Raw genomic sequence first — 27097 nt, 5'->3', positions numbered from 1 at the left:
CGTTATTGAATAGCCACACCTCGTACAGGAGTACATGGAAAAAAAATGAGAAATCACATTATTTTAAATGAAATATGCACTGTAGAAACGATTCAGAAACGTTCCTGGAAAACAATAGACATTTGATGTGCCCAATTTCTGCTGTAACATATCTTGCAAAAACCAGAAACGTTTTCCACTAAAATTCAGTAACCTTCCTGAAGCTATCCTGGTAGCTTCCTGGAAAAAGTCAGAAATCTTCCCTTTTAAAGCCAGCCGTCTCTCCGGAACTTTAGAGTAAACTTAAGTAGGTATAATATAATAGCTTGGCACATTCCTGATTTATCACCAAAAGTCCAAAAGCAGAATTGCAAACATGGCCAAAGCTGAGACGTATTTGCAAGAAACAAACAAGCAACACGTCCTCAGATTTTTTTTTTTTTTTTTTTTTTTTTTTACTTTAAAATTTTTGGCGGTCATTTGAAGTTAAAAGTGATATTTTTCACGAAAAATTCCGCTATTTTGTTAATAAAAAGCTCATTTAAAAAATAAACTCAACGTAGGGGGAGTTTTTTATGTGCAAAATCTGTGTACTAAATTTGAAATGAAATGGTCAATTGGTTTTAAAATGGGAAAGAACACAAACTTAGAAAAAGTGGTTTTGAGAAAAACGCGTTAAAAGTTTTAGACGCCAAAAAGCGTCAATTCCTACTCTATAGAGTACAGTCTCTGTAACAGCTTCGATCTCTTTAGCATCTTCTTTTTTCATTATTTATTTATGCTATATTGAACTAACTCCAATCAAGCAGCACTGACATTCTGAGCGTCTGCAGCTGTCAGAACTACCTTCGATACCTGTTTAATTTTCATTTATTCAGTTTTGAATTTAAATCCATTTAAAATTTTCCATTTTATAATGGAAATGTTTATTCAGTCTTCCACGAGAATAGTTTCCCTTTAAAGATTGCATCAGTTCTTTCTATCGACCAATTGAAATGAAAGATTACAAACTACCGATATAAATCGTTATTGCGATTGGAGTGATTTTATGAACTTCGCATTTCTGTCTTAATCCTTTTCTTATGAACATTCTAAAGGCTTAATTAACGCTCTGAATCTTCCATTTGAACTCGAATGAAATTAATGGGCGATTTTTCCTTCTTTAATTAAGTTAATGAAGGTAATTAATGTTATTTAATGAGAATTCGATTTGAAAGTTAATTTTGAAATATGTTTATTACAAGTTGTAGTGGAAGAATGAATATACACGAACCTTGCTATTAACAGCCTCTAACTTCAAAGATGTCATATATTGACATTAATTGAGAGATAATGCAATGACATTTCTCCTTTAAATTCAATTTCTGGTTTTATAATTGCTACCTCACCAATTTTCAGAGCAAATGCGTTGGATAAATTCAGGTTATCTTAACACTTTTCCTCACAATGTATGGTTATCTATATATATATAAATGATGTTTGTCTGTATGTCATCCATGAACTGAAAAACTACCCGGCAGATTTGGCGGAAACTTTCGCCGTTTGTTATTTTTGGTACTGGAAATGTTTATAGACCAGTTCGAAAAAAATCCGATCGATAATTCCTTTTTTATTCCAATTTAAGTCACAATCCATTGGATAAATACGAATAAAATTATCGGCTGCAGAAATTAATTCGCGTGAAAGATAAGATATTGATAAGAAGTTAGCTGTTGCCATTTTTCTTGAGTTTGAACAAATAAATTCTTTCTTTATTGTTTTATGGCTTTTCATGCAACGGGGGAATTTAAAACTTTTTCTATTTGATATTTTTAGCGATTGATTGATCTTGCAAACTGCGTGAGTACAAAATTTGAGTATAGTCACGGCTTCACTTGATACCTGGACCGATTATTATGAAAATTGCTATATATATGTATTTTTCCACGGAGAAGGTGCATAATATGCTCATTGAAGCCACTCGCCACCAGGTGGCACTGCAGAATAGCAACTTCTGCTCCGTTCAACCGATTCTCATGAAAATCAGTATAATGATGTGTTTTTTTTTTTTTTTTGTTGGCGTAGCAACGCGCGTCGGGTACAGCTAATGAAAAATAAAACCTACACGGATTTATTATGCATTGTTTCTTCATTTAAAAAAAAGTATAAAAGGCTTTCTTTTAAGTAAATTTGTTCTATTTTTACTTCTAAGTGTTCAATATAGACTGATTAAAAGCATTCGATTTTGTGTTCTAAAAAGAGTAATGTTAATTAGTAAATTATCCTTGGTTTATCCTTTACGTTCCTTCTTCTGAGCATTAAACGCATCCTTTAGATATGAGCAGGACTTCAAGAACATTTTTCGAAATTCTTATTAAATTCATTTAATACTTATTGAATTTATAGCATATTTTTAACAAGTTTTTATTAGCTTCACCTGTATATATGTATCTATGTATGTATGTATCTTGTAGGGAATCTTGCAAATCAAATATCGCGCGGGGGTGGGGGGGGGGGCTTCTTATCAGTTGTCTTGAATTTCTTCCATTGGGTGTTCGTGCAAAAATGTAAATTGACAGCCTCTTTCGCTTTTATTTTATTGCATTAAAATTAAGTGTTTGGTCAATTACTTTATGTTTTTAATCATTCAAAGATATTTTTTTAATTTTTAGTTCAATTGGCGACAAAAGCAAGTTTTTAAAACTATTATGTTTTATATTCTCTGGTTTGAGACTCCCAATTGGATAAAACTCATGGCGTCTAGCTTTCATATCATTCAAATATCAAAAGAAATTAATAAAAAAAAGCAAAAAAAAATAATAAGTTGAATTTTGACATCTTGAATTCAAATTATGCTTTTCGCAATCACAAGTGTGTGTATGTAGGCATGTGTGTTTGTGTGTGGGGGCTATGTGTGTTTGTGTGTTGGGGGTATGCGTATGTGTGTGTATGTATGTGTGTTTGTGTCTGTGTGCTGGCATAAGTGTGTGGGTAGTTGTGTGTATGAATGTGTGTGTGGGGGGTATGTGTATGTGTGTGTAGGTATATGTGTTTGTGTCTGCGTACAGGCATGAATGTGTGGGTAGTTGTATGTATGTGTGTGTGTATTTTTTTGTGTGTGTGTATGTGTAGGTGTCTGTATGTATGCGTATGTGTTTGTGTGTGTATGTGTTTTGTATTTGTGTTTGTGTGTGTAGGTGTATGTGTGTTTTTGTGTGTGTGTGTAGTTGTGTATGTATGCGCGTGTGTGCAGGACATGGATGCAACCTGGAGGCGACTTTCGCTATAGGAGCAGCGTCGTGAGGAGCCGGTCGACGGTGATGGTGCGAAGGGTAGCGGTGGGAAAATAAAATGATCGCACGCCAAAAACAGTCAAATGAAAGCAATAAGCAATCGTGATTGCTCAAAAAATATTCAGCATAAAAGTCAAACTAGATCTATTTGCGTGACAAAGATAACTTATATGACAACATTGGAAAAAAAATATGTTGTAGATGTTTGATTCATAACTTAAAAAATTATTAATCGCACTCGTCGAAATCGTCGGCTTGAAAAATGTTTTGTAGGCACGTTCTTTCTTGGTCATTTTCCTTCGATTTCGTTAATTATTTTTAAAGTCATAAAAGGGTATAGACGGATAGATTACTCATCATATTCCTTAACCCTATAAAATATATTTTTGTTTATTAGTTGAATGAAGTAGTTTTAGATGCAATAAATGCTTTCATTGCATACGTATTCCAATTTATGTTGCAATTATTAATTTCTGATGTTATGTTCGTAAATGTTCGTAAGTATTCAGTTGCATAGACTGTCTATTCAGTATTTTTTTTTTCAAGATAGAAACATACCTCACTGATAAGCAGAAGGTTAATCAGCTATTTATCAGCCGGTCAATAGATTACGGCTATAAATTGAAAACTGATATACGTAATGAATTGTCCAACTAAACGTAGTTTCTTCCACTCAATTAGGTGCGAAGCATTTTGATACTAGAAGATGATAATAATCATTCGCGCACCAGTTAAATGGTTTATTGACCGCAAAGCAAAGATTATAAAAATAATCACTAATTATTATCAGTTCCCAAAATTGAAAGCACGTAATTAAGCAGTCCATTGTCTTCTATTTCTAAAAAATCTTTTTTAATAAGGGATTAAATGCATATTTAAAATGATGCTTTTTAATCTTTTAAGTGATTAGGGGGTTTTTTTTTTTTTTTCTATTTTCCTTTGAAAAAAAATTTTTTTTCGAGTATTCACGAATTGCTATTTGTTTTTACATGACAGTTGAATGACGTCAGCGTCCGTCAGTGTCCTTTGATTTTCGCATCCTGGTCCTCTGCGAGCTCCACCGTCTTCAGGTGCTGCTCCTCCTGGTCCAAGACCTCCACCAGCAGCACTGTCTACCGGGATCCGCTCCTCCTGAGCGGTTGCGTCCATGTCCTACACATAAGCACGCCTACACACAATACACACACCTACAACACGTGTCTACGCACACACACACACGCCTACATACACTCACGCTCGCCTACACACACACACACACGTCTACACACACGCTGTTACACATTTACACGCACATATTACACACACACAGGTTTACACACACACAACGCCTATGCACACACACACCACTACACACACACACAACTACATACACGCTACACAGATACACGTACGCGTGATTGTAAAAAGCATAATTTGAATTCAAGATGTCAAAAATTCACATGTTTTTTCTTTCATTCCTTTTTTATTTTGCTCTAAAAATTAAGTTTTAAAATTATCCAGTTTCAAAACTGCTTGATGTTTTTAAACCAAGAGGAAACTTTAAAATTATAATTATTGATGGACGTATATTTTTACCGTCTCTCCCTTTCAAATAAAATTCTCGTAACGACGTTCGCTTTAAATTCTTTGAGAATTTACAAAAAGTAATCGATTTAAACTACTTGCTATGAACAAGTTTATAGCAGAAAAAAAGAGATTAATAATCTCTTCCTTTCTGCTATAAACTTTTTCATTTATTATGAAGGATGGCGAAAAGCACACTGCAGTGACACCTCTTTTGCAAAATGAAGAATTCATGTAATATTAATCGATTGTCATTCATTTTCTGAATTTCAAAATGGCCCAGCAAATATTTCCTTTCACAACCTTTTGTTAGTTAAACAAAGACAGAGTTGCAACAAAACCATGAGAAGTTTTGTCGCAAAATGAAATGGCTATCTTACCATTTGACATTAAATCTGATCCGAATTCATTATAAAATATGTAACGGCTTTTGCATCCCAAACGAGTTAATTTACTTCGACACTTAAAATTCCATGGAATTTATTTCCATGAAACAGCTAACTAATCACTTTGTTTCTGCATTGAAACTGGAAACGAATAAGTAGTTTATATCAATTCCTCAATGCATTATTTCAGTTCGCAGTTCTAGAGCTCGAATGCGCCACCTTGTGGTCAGTTAGGAAATTAGCCAAACAACTAAAATATCTCAATTTTGCAATGCAGATGTTTCATTGGACAAGTCATATCTTACGTAAGTGTGTTGGTTTTGGCTTTACCTCTTTCAGTCGCCATTTACCAGAGACTGCAGTTCCTCCTAGAGTTATTTTCAGTTGAGAATTTCAAATTTCGAATGAAATAAACAAAAAATATCGTACCGCAATATTATCACTTATTTGCAGTTCTAGAGCTTGTATACCTTGCCTTGAGGTGTTTTAAGAAATTAGTCAAAGATGACAAACATTTAGGTTTGGAGCAGAAAAGGCAAACATCTTGGTTAGATGTAAGTGGATCAGCCTTTGTTTTACTTCTTTCATCAGCGATTGGCCAGAGATTGCAGCATCTCCTACAGTTTTTTCGAACTGCTTATCAGTTCACCTCTGAGTAATAACAATCATGCAGTTTATTCAGAAAGTTACCGCCCTATAGGGCTAAAGCAGAAATACATGAAATACACCGCCAGCTCAGTCAACTTCAGCCGAGCACTGCAGTTTCGTGCTTATTAGCACTCATCAGCCCGGCATAGGAAAGTGACTGAGCTGGAGGTGGAAAACCTCTGAAGGAACCCAAGAGTGCCAAACAAACTGATAGCTAATACAGAATTAGCACTGACCAGACGAGTGACCGAAGCAATGGTTCGGTTCAACTCGAAGATTGAAGGCGAGGCAGGTATATTCAGTAAGTTACCGCCCTATAACCAGGGCTAAAGCAGAAATACATGAAATACACCTCCAGTTCTGTCAATTCCAGCCGAGGACTGCAGTTTCTTGCATGTTAGCTCTCATCAGCCCGGCATAGGAAAGTGACTGAGCTGGAGGTGGAAAACCTATGAAGGAAGCCAAGAGTGCCCAGCAAACTGGTAGCTAATACAGAATTAGCACTGACCAGACAAATGACAGAAGCAATGGTTAGGTTTAACTTGAAGATTGAAGGCAAGGCAGGTATTTTCAGTAAGTTACCGCCCAGAGGTTTTCCACCTTCAGCTCAGTCACTTTTCTATGCCGGGCTGATGAGTGCTAATAAGAACGAAACTGCAGTCCTCGGCTGGAATTGACTGAGCTGGCTTTGTAGTTCATGAATCATGCAGTTTATGTGTTTTTTATAGCGGGAAAACAAATAAGCAACCTTGTACAGTAAAGCTAACGTATAACAGGTGACAAAAATGCAAAAAAAAAAAAAATGCGGTTACTGCCCTTTACGTGCCCACGACAGAGTAAAAGCCTCTTGGACACGAATTTTTTTATAGATACAGTGAAGCACCGTTCACACGTTTCTCTTTTATACGTTTTTATCAATTATACGTTTTTAAAATTGGTCACTGCAAAGTCTAATACACATTAATCTATAATTATTACACGTTTTTTCGTTTGTACGCTTTTTTCATATAGTCCCTTCAAAAACGTATAAACGATGCTTCACTGTATATGCTCTCTTGATTCTTCGTGACTTAAACTTTTCAGTACAATCTGTGCTGACATTTTTTTTTAAGTTTAGTTTTTCTTACTATAAAAAAATTTAAACGATTGAAAGTTAAGAGCTATTTACAAAAAGAACGTGATGCATACCTGTAAAATATCCAAGTATCGAATTTTACAATAATTGTTAACATTCAGCGTCAATAACATTGTATGCTAAAAACTTCGAAAAATACAAAACTCTGTTTCATGCGTTATTCAATATCGAATTTCTTAAAAATCGCAAGTCATAAATCTTCAAACGTAAATCTTTTTGACTGAAAACTACCATTTTTTCCTGAAATACCATTTTATGTCAACATGCATACATTCGATATGCAGTAATATTCTCAAATCTCACACATATTCAGTAGTCTTATGGTGTACGTTATGGCACGCGCTTATGATTTATACATATTCTGTTAGGTTGGATTCAGTTTCTCGGATTTTATGCTCCCAATGCGTTTTGCAGGCCGAACCTTTACGACTGTTTTCTTCAATTCATCACCGTATTTTCGCGATCCTACTTCTATCAGAGTATAAAAATTGTCGACGGCCGTAGGCCGAGGATTTCCTTAATGTTTCCCTTCGGCCAATCAATCATAGCAGGTACTTTTTCCCTACAGGGAATAATAACTCTATTGGGATAGATTGCTAGTTCATGCATCATTGGACAAGATGTTGTCAAAAAAAGTTATCCCGAAAGCTGAACTAATTTATTGTTCGCTAAAAGAAAATAATTGCAATTTTTCCTCTAAGAAATGTTTAAAAGTATCTCAATTTACTCAAATACTGAATAATGCGTATTTGAGAGTTTATATTAAAAGGAATTCAAAGGACAAAAATAAAATTTTAAAGAAAAACGGATGCAGAGAGAGAGGTCAAGAAAACACCTGTTAAAACCAAATCGCTCGTTTCACTAAAAAAAAAAAAAAAAATTCATTGTGAACAATTTTTTTCAACTTTAAATGTTTTGACTTTAGCAGTTCATTTATCTAAAGAATATATTTTGTTTTTTATCTCATTTATATTAGTTACACTAGGGTAATTTTGCATTACCCGTATTTTCTTAAATTTAGTAATTTCTGAAATATTTATATAAAAACATTACACACAAGTAAAGTGATCTGAAAACAGTCAATATGGTTATACTCATGTTTATGTCAATTCATAGTACGAGAACTTGGATACGTCAGTACGTCTCTTTGCGGAGATTTAAAAAAAATAGCTAAAGAGGTACAACATTTAACTTTTACTCGGACAAGACATATGCCTCAATGGGAAGATGTAAGTGGGTTGGTCTTGGTTTTAGCTTTTTCTACAGTTATTGGTCAGAGACTGCGAAACCACCTAGTTTATTTGAATTGCGACTAATTTAACTTTTTCCAACACCAAAATTTTGTGTGTCGACACCAGCTCCGCATTTGGGGCAACTCTGAAACTAAATGACCAAAGCTGACACTTAACTCTTTTTTTACAATGCTTTTGGCCGCTAATCAAACATTTCTTTTAATGGAAAAAAATACTGTCTTCATTTTTCGTCAATTGAACTCGTTTTCAATGCCAAATCACCAATTCGTTGGGCAAAAAAGACTTTTTAGCAAATTCATGTTGTTGAAAATATTAATATAGTTAGCATAATTAAATATTGTTCATTATTTTTAGCTTTGACCTACGGCTACCTGCGTGGTATCAGAAGTAGGCATCAAAAATCAAAAGATGCTTATAACACCATCACTTTAACAATATACTCTGCGAATTTTTGCTACCAAAAGCTACACGAATCCAGATTTTTTTTTTTTTTTTTTTTTAATATTTTTGTTATAGAAGAAAGTAAAAAGGTGCTGTGTTTTCCTTTTTTCTTTTTGCATAAAAGTTGAAGAAAATAAGCTTTATTTGGCCTACTACAGTGGTGTCCAATCGTGCCGCACCTCATATTAAAATCATTCTTGCGCTGGCCAAAACAAATATAAAGTTTCAAAATATTTCATTCTTTCCTAAATGACATGGGAAAATATGGAAAAAGAAAGAAACTTACAAACCAAAGTTAATTTTATTAAAAGTATGCTTTTCGGAAGCCTAAGTCTTAATATTTGGTTCCAAATTTGAGACATTTTCACTAATCGGTGTTTTCGATTTGTAATACGGATCAGCTTAGCGGGCCGTAGGCTGCGCACCACTGACCTTTCACATATGAGTATTTTAGTACTTAATTCATATTCCACTTTTAATTAGAAAAAAACAAAGAATAGTCCAGGTATATTGGAGAATCCGGGAAAGAGTCTTGATTTACTATCAACCCACCCATTCTTGTTGGACTTTAATCCTTTTTGTTTTCTTATCGCGATCTTGTTGCTCTTTTGCTCTCTACAGTGATAGTCGTACTTATCGCCTACTGCTTTGATTGTTTCGCCCCGCGCTATCTTATAGAGGGGACGCCTCTCAAAGTTAGAAATAAATACACTGACGAACACGTTTTCATTCCTTTTATTAATTCTGCAACGAAGTGTGCAGCAAAAACAACAATCATGAATAGCCTATTAATATCTCAAATAGTATGCATAATCTTGCTTTTGGTTGGTACGTTCTTCTTCGGTACACTGCCCATTTTTGTCAAAAAGTACCTATTCGCTTGTGACTGTGTTGGTGCGACTTGCAAAAACTCATGCAAGGCAAGGAAAGGTAAACTAATTACTGCTTTTTTGATATATTTTGGCGGTGGTGTTCTTTTGGGAACCTGCTTGCTACATTTACTCCCAGAATCAAGGGAAGGATTCGAAGAACACCATGGAAATTCCTCAGTAGTTGAAGAGGCAGATGACGATCACCATGAACACTTCCCCTTGCCCGAATTTATCGTCTGCTGTGGTTTCTTCGCTGTGTACCTCTTTGAAGAAATTGTTCACTTCTTCCTTGGTGGACACACCCATGTGCCGACTGAAACCAAAGCCATCAGGTCCTTCTCCAGAAGTAGCTCTTGTGCATCCCCGGACGCTAGACTCTCAATTTCTGATCATCACAAACTCCCCACAACCATGAAAGTTGAGCCTGCAAACAATTCTGAAGTTGGTCTCACGGAAAAATTTTCCGTTGCCGCTTTGCTCACAGTGGCAGCGTTGTCATTCCATTCCCTATTTGAAGGATTCGCTGTTGGACTGCGACCAGACGCTGTTAGCACGTGGGTAGTTTTCGCTGCCATCTCCGTCCACAAATACGTCATCGCATTTGTTGTAGGTCTTGAGGTGCTGGCTGACGGTGGAAAGAACATCCAAGTATACGTATACATGACGGTATTTTCCTTGATGTCACCACTGGGCATGGGAATAGCCATGATAACTCAAAGCAACGTTGAAGATTCCAACCCACTGACTGTTAGCGTTCTTAACGCCATCGCAACAGGTACCCTGCTTTATGTGACATTTTTCGAGATTCTTCAAAGAGAAGAAAACAAGGACATATCAACATGGATACAACTCATTGCTACAGCTTCCGGTTTTGCTCTTATGTGCATAATGCAATATGCAAGCACATTTGCTTAGCGTCAACCGTAGCTACATCACTGGATTCAACATTAGTTTGTAAATATGTAAAAATACACAGCAAGGCTATGAGAATATAGTGAAGAACGTCGTTTTTTATATAACTCAATTTGCATTTTTTAAAAATGAAAACGTCAATAAAAATCGAAAAACTCTTGGTAAGGTTATTTAACTTTGAAAGCTTTTTGAAGAAGCGTATGGTATGTATTTAACATTTTGATCTTATCACTTAAGATGGATATTTTATCCACTCATATATTTGCTTAGAAATCATAAACCAGCAGTAAAAGATAAGAACAGCTGATCTCTTGACAGTGAAAAGTTTCAGATAGCATGTATATTTATGAATGTATATCAGTAACAGCGTAATTCGAGGATATTTTTAAACTTCATTCACGTAAAAGTTTTCTGTTGTAGCAATTCTCGAAACTTCGTTCCAACCAGAATTTTATCATTCTGTGCCAAAACAAAAACCTAAAGAGCATTTTTTTTTAAGTGTTTCGGAAGAGGAGTAGGATATTTCGTGAAAACAAAGTTTTTCAAGTTCATAACTAGTTAACTCCGAAAGGTAAGTAAAGCCACAATTCATATGAATGAATAGGATTAAATTGAAGGTTTAAAAAGTATTCTATTTTCGATCAAGTTGCTCGTACTTAACGTTCGTACATAACGTGATACATTTTTTTAAACTTTTCTCGACAACTTGTGCTTTATTGATGGTTTTTTTAATTTATTTTAATTAAGCTAAGCAATGTCTGTAATTTTAAGATATATTTTCTAACTTTTATGAGCAAAGATATGTCATTACAATGCATTTAAAAACGTATTTACAGATAAGTACATCACGATACTTTTTTACATTCATTTTTTTCCTTTTGTCATTCTTTCAAACTACCTTGGAAATATCGTATTGCACCAAAAATATAATGAATTTATTATGTATTTTATGATATTTAAAAAAAAATTATGCATCAATTTAAAAGCAAATAACAAAAATTTCATTCTAAATACTGTACGGGAGCTAATGTAAGAACATGCGCCGATCTACAGACAGAGTGTTAAACGTAATAATGATTTTGGAGACCATAATTAGCAGGAAAACTTAAGTACGCTAAAAGTATCACTTCTTACGTTTGAAAAAAAAACAATGTTGTCAATGCTTGAATGCAACGTAAAACGTTGCGTGATCTTGTACATTGTTTTGGAAAGAACAATTAACAAGAAACGTCAAAGCACTAAAGGTAATATTTTTACTTAACACATTCATTTGAAAATAAATTGTTGTTATACTAGAAGGTTTGTGCTGAAAAAAACTAAATATACAAAATTAAAAAAGATATTGTGAATTTATTTACCTGTCCACCAAAGAAACAGTACCTTTTTATGCCAAAAGAAAGCCAACCAAGTGAAACCGCATCCAAACCATGCACCAGTCAGTAAATTACCAAGTTGCAGAAAATCGATAGCGTCTGTGTTGCATGATTAATGCAGCATGTAAAAGATCCCTTGATTATGCATTTGGCCTTGAGTACTCTTGGTAAAATTAAATTTCTGGTGCAGTTTGGCGTCGAACATTCAGGTGCTTCCATCCCGATAGGTAACTGGGTAAGTGGATGTAAACAATCTGATGGTATGATTATCCATCGATGGAAGACCATCATGAAAAAATGGATGGCCAACTCTTAGGATAGTGCAGTAAGTCTTCAAACAATGAGAAACTAATACTCAGCCTTATTATAAAACAACAAAATCTTTATTACTTAAAAAAACAACAAACCATTAAAATTTTTCTAAATTCATCTTTTTGTTTTCTTAAGAAAATTTCATTGCGGCGTCTAGTTTATAGTCATTTTAATTCATGTAAAATGCTTTTACATGATAGTCATGATTTACTTCTTTCATCAGTCAATATTTAGCTACACACGGTGACACACGTGTATTTATTTTCGTCATAAACTAGGAAAAAGAAAAAAGATAAATTGAGCAAACTGAAATAATAGCTTTCCCTTTAACATCAAATTCTGTAATCAAGATTCTTTTCTGTTACTTCAGTCAGTTTTTGAGGCTGCTTTGTTTCGCACAAATCGATTTAGCTGGTATGTAAATAGTTATTGATGTTATAATTAGAATTACGTTAACGAGAGAATACCGACGCTAATTAATGTTTAGTATGGCACATTCATCTGCTAGCAGAAGAGAAGATTGGATTGTGAACAGTATGGAAAGGAGACTGCGAAGAGGAAAATATCATTCCAGCGCAGAGCAATTTCAAGTTGGCTCTATAAATAGAGCTAATTTAGAATTGTAGTTCACTGAATCAGTAAGTCATCCCTCTCCGATATCCGCATTTCGGATTTATGATTTTGGTTTGTATTTTGTATTTATTCTTACTACTCATAATTTAGTAATATGAGTGATATTACGACTGATCATGAGTTTTATTTTTAAAATCACCGTAACTGTTTGAAACAGTGAAAGTAGTGAGAACAAAAGAATTTTTTTTTTTTTTTTTGCAATTTGCATTGATATTTTCAATTATTTTATACGAAAAGAACATTAACAATTGAATTAAAAGTCACTTATCAATGATAACTTCCTTTACTCTTAATCATAATTATATATATATATATATATATATATATATATATATATATATATATATATATATCAATTAATGATTGAGTTACCAACGCTTTAATGCACAAAATTTGCAAATTACTGCAAAAACGTGTTTTGGAGTTAAAAGGAACCCCTTTTTCGATGCAAAGAAGTGTGAGCTTTTGGATAAAAGTCATCCGAGGAAAGCTTTCCTTGCATGATTTTTCATCTAAAAGCTCACACTTCTTTGCATTGAAAAGGTGGTTTCTTGTTCATGGTTAAAAGGAATCCCTTTTTCGATGAAAAGAAGTGTGAGCTTTTGGATAAAAGTCATCCGAGGAAAGCTTTCCTTGCATGATTTTTCATCCAAAAGCTCACACTTCTTTGCATTGTAAAGGTGGTTACTTGTTCGGGGTTAAAAGGAACCCCTTTTTCGATGCAAAGAAGTGTGAGCTTCTGGATAAAAGTCATCCGAGGAAAGCTTTTCTTGCATGATTTTTCATCCAAAAGCTCACACTTCTTTGCATTGAAAAAGTGGTTTCTTGTAACCCTGAAACGTGTCAGTAGTAGTTTGCAATTTCTGTGCCTTAAAACGTTGGTAAATCATTCAAGATACAAGCACAAAGGTATTTATTCATCATTCATTTCACGAGTTATCATGTATGTTATCCCGCTTTGAGGGGGAGGGGTCATAAAATTTTGACAAGGGATAGAGAGGGTGTGACAAAAAATATGTGCATCATACATTTTTTTAATAACTATATACTTATATAATATACCATGACGTAAGACAAGGGGAGGAAATAAAGAGATATATGACACTTCGTAACATATGGGGGAGAAGGGTCAAATATGTTTTGAAAAAGGTTGTGCCATTAATAGAGAGCTCCGCCCTCCCTCTTTTTTTTAACTGAAAAGCTTACAAAATTTTATTACCTTTAAATATGTAGCCTTCTTGTTCAAATATTTTTCACTTACATTAAAATATAACTTATAAAAAAAACATATAGAGAATAGCGTGGTAATTTTATTCAACTAATTACACATTTTTAAAATTTGAAACCCTTATGCTGAAAAAAAACCTTGAAGGATCAGAGATGTAATTATTAAAAATTGTGTGTGCTCAAATGGCTTGAAAACGTCCAATACAGTAAAAGGTAAAAAACGGGAAAAAAAATGAAAAACTTCAAAAAGTTAGTTAAAGAAATAAACTAAAAAAAACGATAAGCATGTTACAGTTTGGTTCTATCTAGCACATCGACGATAAATATTTCTGAAAATTCAAACAAAAACCAATGAAAAACAAAACTTGCTCATTAGAACCGCAATCTTCGTTTTAGACAACTCTCCACTACGTATGTGTACTGATAATTCTAACAAAAACCTATGATAAACGAAATATGCCCACATTTTAGACAACTCTCCTCTACAAAAACTTTAATTTTCTAAGAAAGGAAGAAAGTAAAATTGACTGGTTTTATTTAACCTAAAAAGACTCAAGCGATTGAAATAGGAAAAACAATAATATATTTTAAGCAGTTAATGATATTTTTATAAATTAAGATTTTACAATCAAAGTGCATGAGATTTTTTCAGCACCTTTCAACAAGCTAAGAAAATTAAGAAAGTACCTAAAGCAATTTAAAAGACATTATCACTCATTAAAAAACGGCCGTCAAAGTGTTATGAGAACAAGTTCACCACTTGACTACATCCAAGCTACTACTGAAATTGCTTAAGCAATCAGTTTCTTTCGGAGAAAATAGATACTTATCTTTTTAGTTTGTCTTTTTTTTCTAAATATAATTCTCATATGTATTCAAAGAAACTTTCAATCCTTTTAAGACCGCGTTCCAATTAGATTTAAGATTTTCTTTAATTTGCAACTTTGAAGAAGATACCAAATTTTTTCCCGTATCAAATCTCTTGACATTATCGCGAGGGAACTGAAAAGACTAGATTGCCTTACAACACTTAAAATAATTGCGTTAAAATGATAGAAAAATGAAAAATTCTCATCCACTTAAATAAAACGTTTCCTAGAAATTAATTTCTTTACAGTCACGTTTTTACGGTATTTTTTTTATTATTATTTCTTTCTATTAATAATTGTTTTGCTATGGGTGATTCTCTTTTAACAAACTATAATCTTAAAATATGGTTGTTAGTAAAATTTGTGAAAAAGAAATAGGGTTTGCTGATAAGGTGTCCTGTAAGCTTTATTTGTTGTCAGTAGTGCTAAGTATTTAAATTTTCCCTTTGAAAAAACAATAATTTTCTAAGTTTCAAGGGATTGTCAAAATGGATACTTCGAGTGTCTATACGTTCTTAGGCATTTATCCACGTGTGGTCGGGTTGAAAACAAAATTCAATATTCATTCGGGGGGCGAGCAAAATGGAAATTAAGGCCGATTTTTGAGTAAAAATGTTTTCGTGAATGCAATACTTCCTTTCTTGTAAAAGGAAGTAAAAAATAGGGTTTGTTGAAAAGGTGTCCTGTAAGCTTTATTTGTTGTCAGCAGAGCTAAGTATTTAAATTTTCCCTTTGAAAAAACAATAATTTTCCAAGTTTCATTTACGATTGGGACAAATATGAAAACCCATGCTAATGCCGAACTGGAACTTAAATAAGAGCATAAACCACACGATAATTGCTACACAAAACTATTTTCTGTGGCATTTAAACGTACCGAAGTTTCATGAAAATCAGCAAAATAAAACATTTCAAGTGACAATTTACTGTGAAAATTACTATCTATCCTCATGAGATAGAATTATGTACTCATATAATTTACTTTTTTTCTCAAAATACCACAAATGCTTATATTTGCACACTAATCTAAAAATGGCTACCTGTTTCTTTGGAGAAAATTCTTTTTGTAGAATGTTGGTTGTTTGTAAAAAGGAAATATGGATTAATAACCAGCTGTTAAACTAGTATATGGGGAATGTGGGGCAAGCTGAAATAGTTAAGATCACTGAACTTTGGAAGGAAAAAATTGGAAATTTCTTTTGAAAATTACAGATAAAGAAAGAACATTGAATTTTATAATAAAACTTGCATTGAAACAGTATCTTTTATTTATGGCAGAACATTTGTGCTTGGAAAAAAATGGAAATTTTTCACTTTTATTTTTATGGGGCAAAGTAAAAAAAAAAAAATTTCTAGTGAAGTATTTTCTATTTGATTATAAAAACATTTTTTTATCAAAAAAGCAGCAAGTTGAATGAATAAGTGAAAAAATTATGAAACAATAAACGAATTATTAAATAAACTACTTAATGTATGAAGAATTAAATGAGTGTGTAAAAAAAGAGTGAATGAATATGAAACTAAGTGAGTGATTGAATAAGTGAATCAATAAATGAAGGAATGTAATTGAATTATTAGATGAAGGAATGTAAATGAATTATTAAATGAAGGAATGTAAATGAATTATTAATAAATGAATACGTAATTGATTTAGTAAATGATTGAGTTATTAAACAGAATAAACTATTTTATTTTGGCTCATCCACTTTGCTCCGCATGTAAAAGAGAATAGACTAATTGAACAAAATATTTAATATAGAAATAAGCTTGTTGTTAACTAAAAAAAAAATACTGAACCGAATATTAGAAGATCTCAATTAATACATAAAATGTTAATAACAAGAACGTGAAGGTCATTTTATAATAACAAACATAATTTTTGACTTTCAACAAAATATTACAATATGAATATTGTTTTTTAAAAATTGCGTGGCATTATCACATGCTTTAACCTTCGGCGGTATTCTTTTTCTGACTGGAATAGACAACATGTGCAACTACATAGTTAAAATATTACCATATAAAGTGGCTCTAAAAGTAGAGTAAATATTTCATCATTTCACTTTACCCCACATTCCCCTACTTACTTTAAAAATGAAATGTGGGGGACAAACTTTAATTCTTTGGCTAAACATTATGATTTAATCTTTAAAAATGAATTATTTGAATAAATAATGCCTTTAAATTCATTTAAACACAAAATGACACTTTTTGGTGGTCGTAAAAATTATAGTAATACTTCAAAAGTGTAGACAATATGCAAAACAATACTGCTGGGGACATCCATGTGATTGACATTTTATACTTTTATTCTGATGTTTTAAAGTAATTTCAATTCAAAAGAGAGTAATTTTTCGGTTTAAATTTTAAGAAAGCATTAACAAACATATATAAAAATTAAAAATTCGAGAAAGTCTGCCAAATTATTTTGAAAGTTTAAAGATTAAAATTCCCTCTGTTTTGAGAATCAGCCTTATTTTGGTTAAAGTGTGGCAAAGGTAAATTTTGAGTCAGATTTTGGAGTAACCATGATTTTCTAACTACTAAAACTGGGTCTCGCACTTATAAATTGCATACAAATTTATATAAATGATGTTTTTAAACATATTTTAGTGAACTCTACGCAAATTATCAAATGTGTTTCAAACCTCAGGAAATTTTCATTTGCATAGACGAAACAATAAACAAACAGTCAAAATGTTTATTTCATAAACATCAAGAAAGTGCTTCCATGTGTGACCTATGACAAACCATATCGCAAAGCATGCAAAATGGACGATATAAAATCGACACCTTTGAAAAATACATTAAACGGCAAATTATTGGTGTACAAAGTCGTGCTGCCCAATATACGCCAAAAGTTTTCTAACAATATTTCTTCAAAACAAGTCCGCCTTTTAGTTCAGGGTTATACTTGCTTTACATTTTCCGTTGGAAAAAATTCTAAGCTTCTTTTCTTTTAACTGCATTAAAAAAATTTAAAAAAAAATTAAAAACTTTGAAAAAACCAAATCAAACAATCAATTTTGTTTGTGCGTACATATTCTACGCCAAAAGTAATTTACGGGAGAATTCATATTGTCTTGAGTTTTCCACTATCCGTTCATGTGACAGTTGATTTTTTTTTTTCCTTTGGAAGGTTAAAAATTTAATAAGAACTTATTCTGGCGAAAAAAAAAACTTGTTCGGATTGGGCTAATCCCTCAAAAATGTCTAGAAGAGCAGACAGAAATTCCGACAAACATGCATTTCCCCTATCTAAATATTGTACATTTCTTTTATTTTTCAATTTTTATCCAATCGTTTATTTAATTACGTATTTATTTATTTACTAACGATATTTTTAAATGGTATTAAGGCTTTTTTCATGTATTTATTCCTTTTTTTTAAATCTTTTACGAGAAAGTCAGCTAAAAATGAAAACTCAAGTCGTGAATCAAATTACGCAGTTCTTTATTTAAATGAGTTTTATCCGAATCCAGCGAAATTAATTTTATTAAAGACGGTACGTACATAATAATTTGTTTGGCAAAAGTATAGGTAAGGAGATAAATTTTGAATTCAGTAGAATTGAGTTGCTTCCATCAGTTAAAAGTAAGAAGTCTTTCAGTCACTGAAGTTGATAGAATAAGCAAGGAAAAAAAATAACTGGGAGCGAGGAAAAACTTTTATTTTCAAAACGCTTGATTTTTAATTAATTTTTGAAAATGTGCAATTTTTCAAATGAGGCTTGCTCTTTATGACGTCACAAATGATGAATATTGGCACGCTATTCCAGTGACTCGCTGAATACTTACGCTTGCTGTCTACCGCGTTTCTAGATTGTGATATTTAATAAGCAAATTAAATATTGCGCTCTACGCTTGCTATCAACCAGTACATTGGAGTAAAGAAGCGAATTACATATTGCGCTCTTCGCTAATGGCATCAGTGAACGGTATTTCATCACTTGTGATATCATATGCAGAAGCGTAAAAGATAAAATTGAATCTGCGCACAGATTAAAATAATTGTTAAAAAGAATTCAACATTGTCAAATTATTCAAAAAATGTTCAAATCCTATGTTTTTAAGCATGCTCTTTCAGAAAAAAAAAAACTTTTAAAATTTTGGAAACGACCCCATTGTTCATGAGTAAACAATTTCTGCATAAACACAAAACATAAACATCAAATGTAAAGCAATATTAGATTTAAAAAGCAATATCAGTAAACAATGCATCTTTTTTTTTAAATTTGTTATTCTATTTTAATATGTACAAAAGTTACGAATTGTACAATTATTTTTAACATTCTAAAAATACCAAATTCTCACACTTGAATACATTTGAAACTTTATCCAGATTTTAAATAAAGCCTTTTATACCTATAAAAATCCTCATGATAATATTATTAGTTCAAAATAAAATATCTTGTTATTTTAATGCGAAGAAACGCGAAAAATAATAATCATGATTTTTAATTTTTAATAAACCATTTGCAATACATTTAATCCCTTCGGATATGCTTCAAAAGAAACAAATTCATATCAACTATTACTTCCAATCATTGTCAAATTTATCATGACAAGTAATCCCAGCTTGTTCTGCAGATTTAGTAACAGAAAGAAAAATATTTAACGAAATATTTAATCCTTAAATTGTGTTTGCGTAAGGTTTGTCGATGAAAAGTTCTGGAAAATATTGTTGCATTTGGAGACAAAGCATGAATTTAAAATGATTTATCATGCTTAACAAAAAAGCCAAATTTGTTTTAATTTTGTGAAATATTTCAAATAGATATCCCAGTGGTCAAAAAGAATAAAAATTGGAAATATAATAAATGAAGAAAAAACATGAAACGTTATCTGAGTTAAAAAATTATGCTACAGAAATTTTATCACATACAAAAATATTTTTGCTTTTTACGTTTGTATTACATAACGTTGCTTTTTTTTTTTTTTTATTTGTATCGTATTTTGTTTGTCATTGATTGTAATTGCGTCTGTAGTCCGGTTGTTAGTTGTTTGCTGGTTATTTTTGTGTTGAGTTTGTGTGCTGCGGTTGCATTTTACAAATCAAAATTATAAGCACTTTTTACTCTTTTTTGAATGTGATTGTAAAATATTTCTTTCGCGAACTTTTCTTTGCTTTTCTTTTACTACATCGTAAGTAACAATTACTATTTTTAATTGACGTACTTACACTGTATAACTTCCTTCTAATATCAATCTTGTATAGAAAATATTACTTTTTGCGTGTTTTTTTCCCTCCAGAATTTGTTCCAATTCGCTGGGGTTTTTTTATGTATTTACTTAGCGGCACTACAAAAAGTTAAATTACACAACTCTTATGCAAATCTCTCAAGCAAGCAAGAGGGAAAAAACAAGTATGAGGAAAATAAAAAGTTGCGTATTCCTCTTTTTTGTCTCTGTTTAAAAAAAAATCCTGTGTACTAACTAACTTCCTTGAAGAAGCTTTACAAAATTCATGCTTTTCCCTGATTTATTTACATTACTTTCCCCTTCCAACAATATAATTTTAATTAATCTTTTAATAGAGCCATTTTGAACCCTAAAAAACGTCTTTCTATGTTTCTTTTTCTTTTTCATAGCATTTTTACGGTTTCAGTTTTTATCTATTTATTAGTTTTTTTAAGCCTAAAAGATTAAGGTACTTTTCCTTAAAAATAAAAAACGAAATATGAAAAGATTAGCTTCCTTGTAACAGGAATAAACTAAGTTGTTTTATAAACACAAATCAAAAACTGATTTTTCCAGCATTACAACATATTATAAACCTGTTTTTGCTTATGTATGAATCATGGTATGAATCTTTGCAAATTGATCAGTAGTTTTTTTTTTCTGCTAGAGTAGAATAAAAAAGTTTATTTTGAAATGTCACCCATTCAATATCATTTTTATTAAAACATAAAGAGTTAATAACAATTCTCGATCAGAGTAAGAAAACTTTTATTTTTAAGTGTCATTCATTAAAAATATTTTTGTTAAAACATAAATAAATTAATGTCCCAACGTGAGCGGAATATGAAGACTGATTTCAAAATGCCATTTACTCATAATATTTTAGTTAAAGCGTAAACCGTAGTAAAGATGACTAGAGAAGAATATGAAGACTCTTATTTTTAAGTCTCAATTATTACAAACAATTTTCTTAAAACATAAATAATTAATGACCAACTAGAGCGGAATAGACAGGCTGGTTTTAAAGCGTCATTTACTAAAAATATTTTTGTTAAATCATAAACCATAGTTACAATAACTGGAGCGGGGAAATAAAAACTGATTTCGAAGTGTCAATCATTCAAAATATTTCACCTAAAGCATTAATTATTAATAACCCATCTATAGTTGGATGTAAAACTCATTTTGAAGTGTCAATAATTCAAAACATTTTAGCAAAAATGAAAACTAAGGTTTTATCAGTTTTTTTCCAAAGTAAATAACTCTCCGCAGAATAATGGGAAATGGTGAACAGTTGGTTGCATAGGAGAGTGTATGTAATAACATATTGAGCTTTGTAGCTGCTAAGTTAAGACAAATATTTTTCAAATGTCCTTTAGACATGAAGCTGGAAGAAATGAACTCTCAGACATGTTACTTAGTATGCGTATTTAAACTGCATTAGTGCAAGTTAATTAGAAAATTAAGAAGATATAGTTATGTATGATAGAGTGAATGACTATAGATACACCTAACCCCTGAAAGGGTCGTAATGCTCTGATTAAAATCTGCGTAGCGTTCACAACGCTGGCAGGTTAGGTTTGGCCCAACTATAGCTATGGCCATATTTCAGGCAAACTGAAAGAGCGGGGCAAAGTGAAATAGTGAAATAATTGCTCTACTTTTAGCTTCACCTATCTGGTATTATTTTAACTATATAACACCATATGTAGTGTACTCCAGTCAGGAAAAAATACCGCTGATGATTAAATCGTTTGGTAATACAGGGAATTAAAAAAAATGACACTCATATTGTAATATTTTTTTTTTTTGAGTCAAAACATATTTTTATTCCTATAAAGCGGTAGAGCTCTTGTTACTAACATTTTAAATATTAATCGGGACCTCCTAACATTCAATGCAGTAAAAATGTAGTTAATATTGAGCTTATTTGTATCTTAAATAAATTGTAGGATTAGTCAAGTACGTACGGGGCAAAGTGTATGGGACAAAGTGAAATAGTTTGCTTCATTTACTCACTCAATCATTTTAATATAAACCACTTACCTATTCATTCATTCTTTTTACTCACTCAATTATTTTTCTTCATATATTAATTGATTTATTCATTTAATTATTTGTTTGTTTTATTATTTTTTTCATTTATTCATTCAACCTTTTATTTACTGATTCTTCTGATCAAAAATATGTTTTATAATTGAATAGAAAATATTTCATTAGAAAAATATTTTATTTTTCACTTTGCTCCGAGTACCCAAGAAAAAAAAAGTCAAATTTTTCTACTTTTTTTTTTTTTTTTTTTGCTGCCAAAAATTTAAAATGCTATTTCAACGCAAATTTTATAAAATACAATGTTATTTCTTTATGTACTGTAATTTTCAAAACAGAATTTCAATTTATTAATTTTGAAAAAACGCAGTCATCTTAAGCTTTTCACTTTGACCCACATTCCCCTACTTGCGGAATCGGACTTTTTTGGCGATGGAGTCGGAGTTGGTGGCTCTAAAATCTCTCTCGCAAAGAATGATACCAACTTGGTAATATCTCTAAAATTTTCTCGCAATCCCAAAAGCATAATATTAAATGATGCAGATCAGGCAAGGTCAGTACTCAGGTAAAAAATTAAGATTTACGGTAATTTTAGGCAAAAATCAATGAGAAAAAAGCCAAATTTAGCCAAATTATTACAAATTAAGCATATATATAAACATAAAAGCTATTACTATTTACAATTCGTTTGATCTAAGAATACATACTACAGATATGGAAGAAAATTTCTTGATAGCCACAACAAACTAGTTCTGAATAGAATGTGTGCTTCGTTGAAACAGAACACGAGTTCATTGAACTTTTTAGAACAAAATCATTAGAAAACTATTTTTTATTAATATTTCTAACATTTTCCGCTCTAGTATTAACGAAGAAACAGACATGTCTGAAGAATTGTCTGACGCATATATTCCTTAAAGTCAGGTAATTGAGAGATAAATAGTTTCTTAGAAAGATAATAGCTGTTGGGATTAATAGATAAAAAAACACTTGTGTCCTCCCTTTGTGGTGTTTTTTGTAACTTTCCTACAATTTTCATTTTTTAAACCAAAGAAATAAGAATTACTTTTGAAATTGCCGGTGCAAATTCAGTTTAACAAGAAGCTATCAGCGATGACTCGTTGACACTAAATGTCCTGTTTGAAAACACTTTAGCGTCTTAATCTCGACAGCCCGTTTGTTATTTTCACTATCTTTCGAGAGTGTTTTGAGTGCCATCAGAGGTAAATGAACTTTTATAACAACCTCTTTTTTGCGAACATTTAAAAGCAGTGTAAAAATTAGGTCATGAGTTATTAAGTTAAAAAAGTTTATATGAAGATGGAGCTTCTCTCGAAAATGGGGCAAATTATGTCAGATATTTTTGATTTTTTTAAACAATTTTAATAATTATCAACATTATTAAAATCATATCAACATTAATAAGTCATTTAAAATAGAATGCTTATAACAAGTGAAAAACTAAGCAATTAAGAAAATCTTTGCAATTACAAAAAAAGGTTACAACTACAAAACAAATAAAAAATGAGACAATAATTCTAAAACTTCTCCTGCTTGCAATTTCAAGAAAATAATACTAATTTTACAAAAAAATAAAAAAAAAAGGTGCACGCATTCAACTCTAGTAATAAAAAGTATTGCTCTCAGTTTAATAAAATGATTAAACCCGTCACATTAGATTGGTTTTTCTTACTGGAACTATACAACCGTAACAGTAAGTTGCTTATAATTACAATTTGTTGTTGTTGTCTTGTGTCAGCTAGGCAGGCAATTTGGGGTGCGCTGCTTCACTTTTCCAACTGTACCGTGATTTGGTGTGAAGTCCGACTTCTACAGTACACACATGCCATAAAGACCCGTTTATAGGGTAAGCAACCATTCACAGGACAACAAAACATTCACACGAAGAAAGGACAAGAGATAGAAAGTACATCCATGCTCGAGCCGGGATTCGAACTCGGGACCTCCTCATCCCAGTCAGACTCCTCTAACCGTTAGACAGAACGGGCGGCAATACTACTTATTAATTTCATTTGAACAGAGTTATTAGCCTGCCATTTAGAATAGTTTTTGAGCTCATTAATGGAAAGCAGAGTAAATTATTTTAATGAAATTAGTAAAACTTTAATGCAGAAAAATAAAACTTCTGTATGTTTCGAAAGCCCCTCTTGTACCTAAAAACAACATACTATTATTGCATTCATTTAAAAAAAACTATCAGCCTGCTATTTAGGGTAACTTTTGAGCTTAGATATGGAGTGCAATATATATATATATATATATACGAGGAGGGTGGCCCAAAGCGGGTAAGTTTTCGACGAAATTTAAATTGAATATTTTTATTATATTTTGCTATTTTATTATGGCAGGCATGAAAATGTGGGAAATTAAAGATCCTTATACTCAAAGCATGACAGTGTTTAAAGCAGTTTTATTAATTTAAAAATAATTTTTTTGTACTGGTGCTTAAAATGATCATCAACGCTCCGAAAATATTTTAGATAAGAGGTTTAATTTTTACTATATTGATTTTCATACAAAATACACAGCTGCTCCTCAAAATCACTACAGATGCTACCCAAATAGTTTCTCCTGGGTTAGCAACCCTGCCACAGATGATAATGTGACCAACTAGTCCGTTCTAGTTCTTAGCTTCGTAATACCCATCCTACCTGCAGTATTAAAACAGTACTCAAAATCGTCACAGATGTTCCTCAAATAGTTTCTCCTGGGTTGGCAACCTTGCCACAGGTAATAATGTGACCCAAGTTGTCCGTTCTAGTTCTTAGCTTAGTAATACCCATCCAACCTGCAAACAAAAGAAGAAAAAAAACTATTAAAACAGCACAAAAACAGTATTAGAACAGCAATCAAAATCATCACAGATGTTCTTCAAATAGTTTCTCCTGGGTTGGCAACCCTGCCACAGGTAATAATGGGACCAAGTAGTCCATTCCAGTTCTTAGCTTAGTAATACCCATCCTACCTGCACAAACAAAAGAAGAAAAAAAACTATTAAAACAGCAAAAAAACAGTATTAGAACAGCAATCAAAATCATCACAGATGTTCCTCAAATAGTTTCTCCTGGGTTGGCAACCCTGCCACAGGTAATAATGGGACCAAGTAGTCCATTCTAGTTCTTAGCTTAGTAATATCCATCCAACCTGCAAACAAAGAAAAAAAAAGCTATTAAAACAGTACATATTATCCACCCAGATATCCTAATTCTAAATAATTATTTTCAAAGAAAATTCCTTTGAATGAACAAAAAGTTAAATAGCTTCTTTGAGCATCCATTTTTAAACAATGTGACTGAAAATGAAAAAGAAGATACTTTCCATTCTCCCAATGAATAAGGCGGAAAGAATTTTATGCCGCTTTTAAAACGTAATCTAGTGGTTCCAGACAGAAGTGGAACTTTATCTTCCAAGCAAATAAAAGTACCTTAAGTCAAACAAAATATCTATTTCGTTTCACGAGTTTTAAACGGAGAAAAAGAACTACAGAAATAGTTAGAAGCGAAAAATTCGTTTAAAAATCCAATTTGCAAGAACGAGAAGTTTAAGTGATTGCGATTCAAAACTTTCGTTTAATTCAAACGTAGGGAAATGTAGGCTAATATCACTAAGACTTTGAATTACATTGTTTTTTAAGTATGTTGTGCACAGAAAAAGGTATTAAAGACATTTGTTTCAACAATATAGTTAAATATTCTTGCATGCATAAGGTTGGAAAAATGAGGGATTTAAAAGTAATTTTCTTATTCGACGTTACAAAAGTTATAAAACAGCATACGAGAATTGCTTCTAAAAGATTTTTATTTCTAAAACAATTACTTCCAGAAAATAAATGATCATGTAAAGTAACTGAATTATAATTTGTTCTTATGAATTGGCAACGATTGTTAGGCCATTGACTAAAGCAATAATATGTTAAAGACTGAATTTCTAATGGGGTACAACAATCGAATGACTAAAACATAAAAGCAACTATTCGCTTGTTTTCAATTTATGTTTCAGAGACGTTTTTGTTAAAATAGAATAAAATTTCCAAGAAAAAACTTAATCTCAACTAGTTCCTTAGAAAAGAATAAAGTCTAATATCATTTTCAGTGTAAAAACTTCAACTTTCAGAAATTTACTGAACTCAAAAAAACATGCCAATATCCCATGATACTCTCTGTGTATTATGATTAACTTCTTCACTTTCTTAACATCTTCTCATCTACTTTATCATGATTATCTTCACATAGTATAAAATGAAGTCTCCAAAAAGCGTCTGTTTGTGTAAACGCGCAAAACTCGAGAACTATCCGGCCTATTTCGCTGAAATTTTCACAGTAACTTTCTTTCAGCACCGGAAGTGTTTGCAGACCGGTTCAAAAAAAATTCGACGAGTAGTTCTTTTTTTATTCCAATTTAAACCCAATTGTCACATAAATTCCCGAATAAGGGGGTGAAAAATTACTTGCATCTATTAATATTACATATCGTTGGAAAGGGTAGAATTTTCTGCGTTCTACGCAATTTGTTTCAATGCTCTAACTTAATTATGGCGGGAGTTACTTTCGGTTTTAGCTCGATTTTTTTTAGGCTTAGCTGAAAATTAGGCACTACTTTCTTCATTGAATAAATTAATAAAAAGTGAAGGAATTGTCCCACAGTTTTCTTTTTGACACCACTGAAAAGAGCGGCTGTTTTTACTCCAGATCTAACTAGAGAATAATCTCATCTCCATTAGAATTATTCATGTTTTATTTGGCGTTGCCACAGTTACGTTTTTTCGATTCGCATGTTTCTTCTTTCTTATTCACAAACTTTAAGGGTTTCGATTTTAATGGAAAATCTTAGGCTCAACTCAATTCAAGCCCCGAGCTAAAGACCCCCGAACAAAATATATTACTAGAGTTCACGAATATGAAAGCGACTTTTCAAACGTACAAAACTGCGGTTTTTCAGTGCTCATGAGCCCCTTAGTCCTTACGGCTCTGCA

At 32.0% G+C, this 27097-nt stretch overlaps 1 protein-coding gene across 1 annotated transcript; it reads left to right on the top strand.

The window, feature by feature from the left end:
* The first annotated feature begins 9414 nt into the window (after positions 1–9414).
* LOC129220210 (zinc transporter ZIP1-like) lies at positions 9415–10621 on the top strand. Its single transcript, XM_054854576.1, has one exon. The coding sequence runs from the start codon at positions 9454–9456 to the stop codon at positions 10462–10464; it is 1011 nt and encodes a 336-aa protein (XP_054710551.1). The 5' UTR covers positions 9415–9453; the 3' UTR covers positions 10465–10621.
* The last annotated feature ends 16476 nt before the right edge of the window (positions 10622–27097 follow it).

Source organism: Uloborus diversus, chromosome 4, assembly GCF_026930045.1.
Source record: "Uloborus diversus isolate 005 chromosome 4, Udiv.v.3.1, whole genome shotgun sequence".
Classification (NCBI taxonomy): domain Eukaryota; kingdom Metazoa; phylum Arthropoda; class Arachnida; order Araneae; family Uloboridae; genus Uloborus; species Uloborus diversus.
Note: the sequence above shows the minus strand (reverse complement) of the source record. Positions and strands in the feature narration are given on the sequence as shown.

What these genes read in the sequence shown, in the direction of transcription:
- LOC129220210 (XM_054854576.1), top strand. Translation starts at nt 9,454, where the DNA reads ATGAATAGCCTATTAATATCTCAAATAGTATGCATAATCTTGCTTTTG.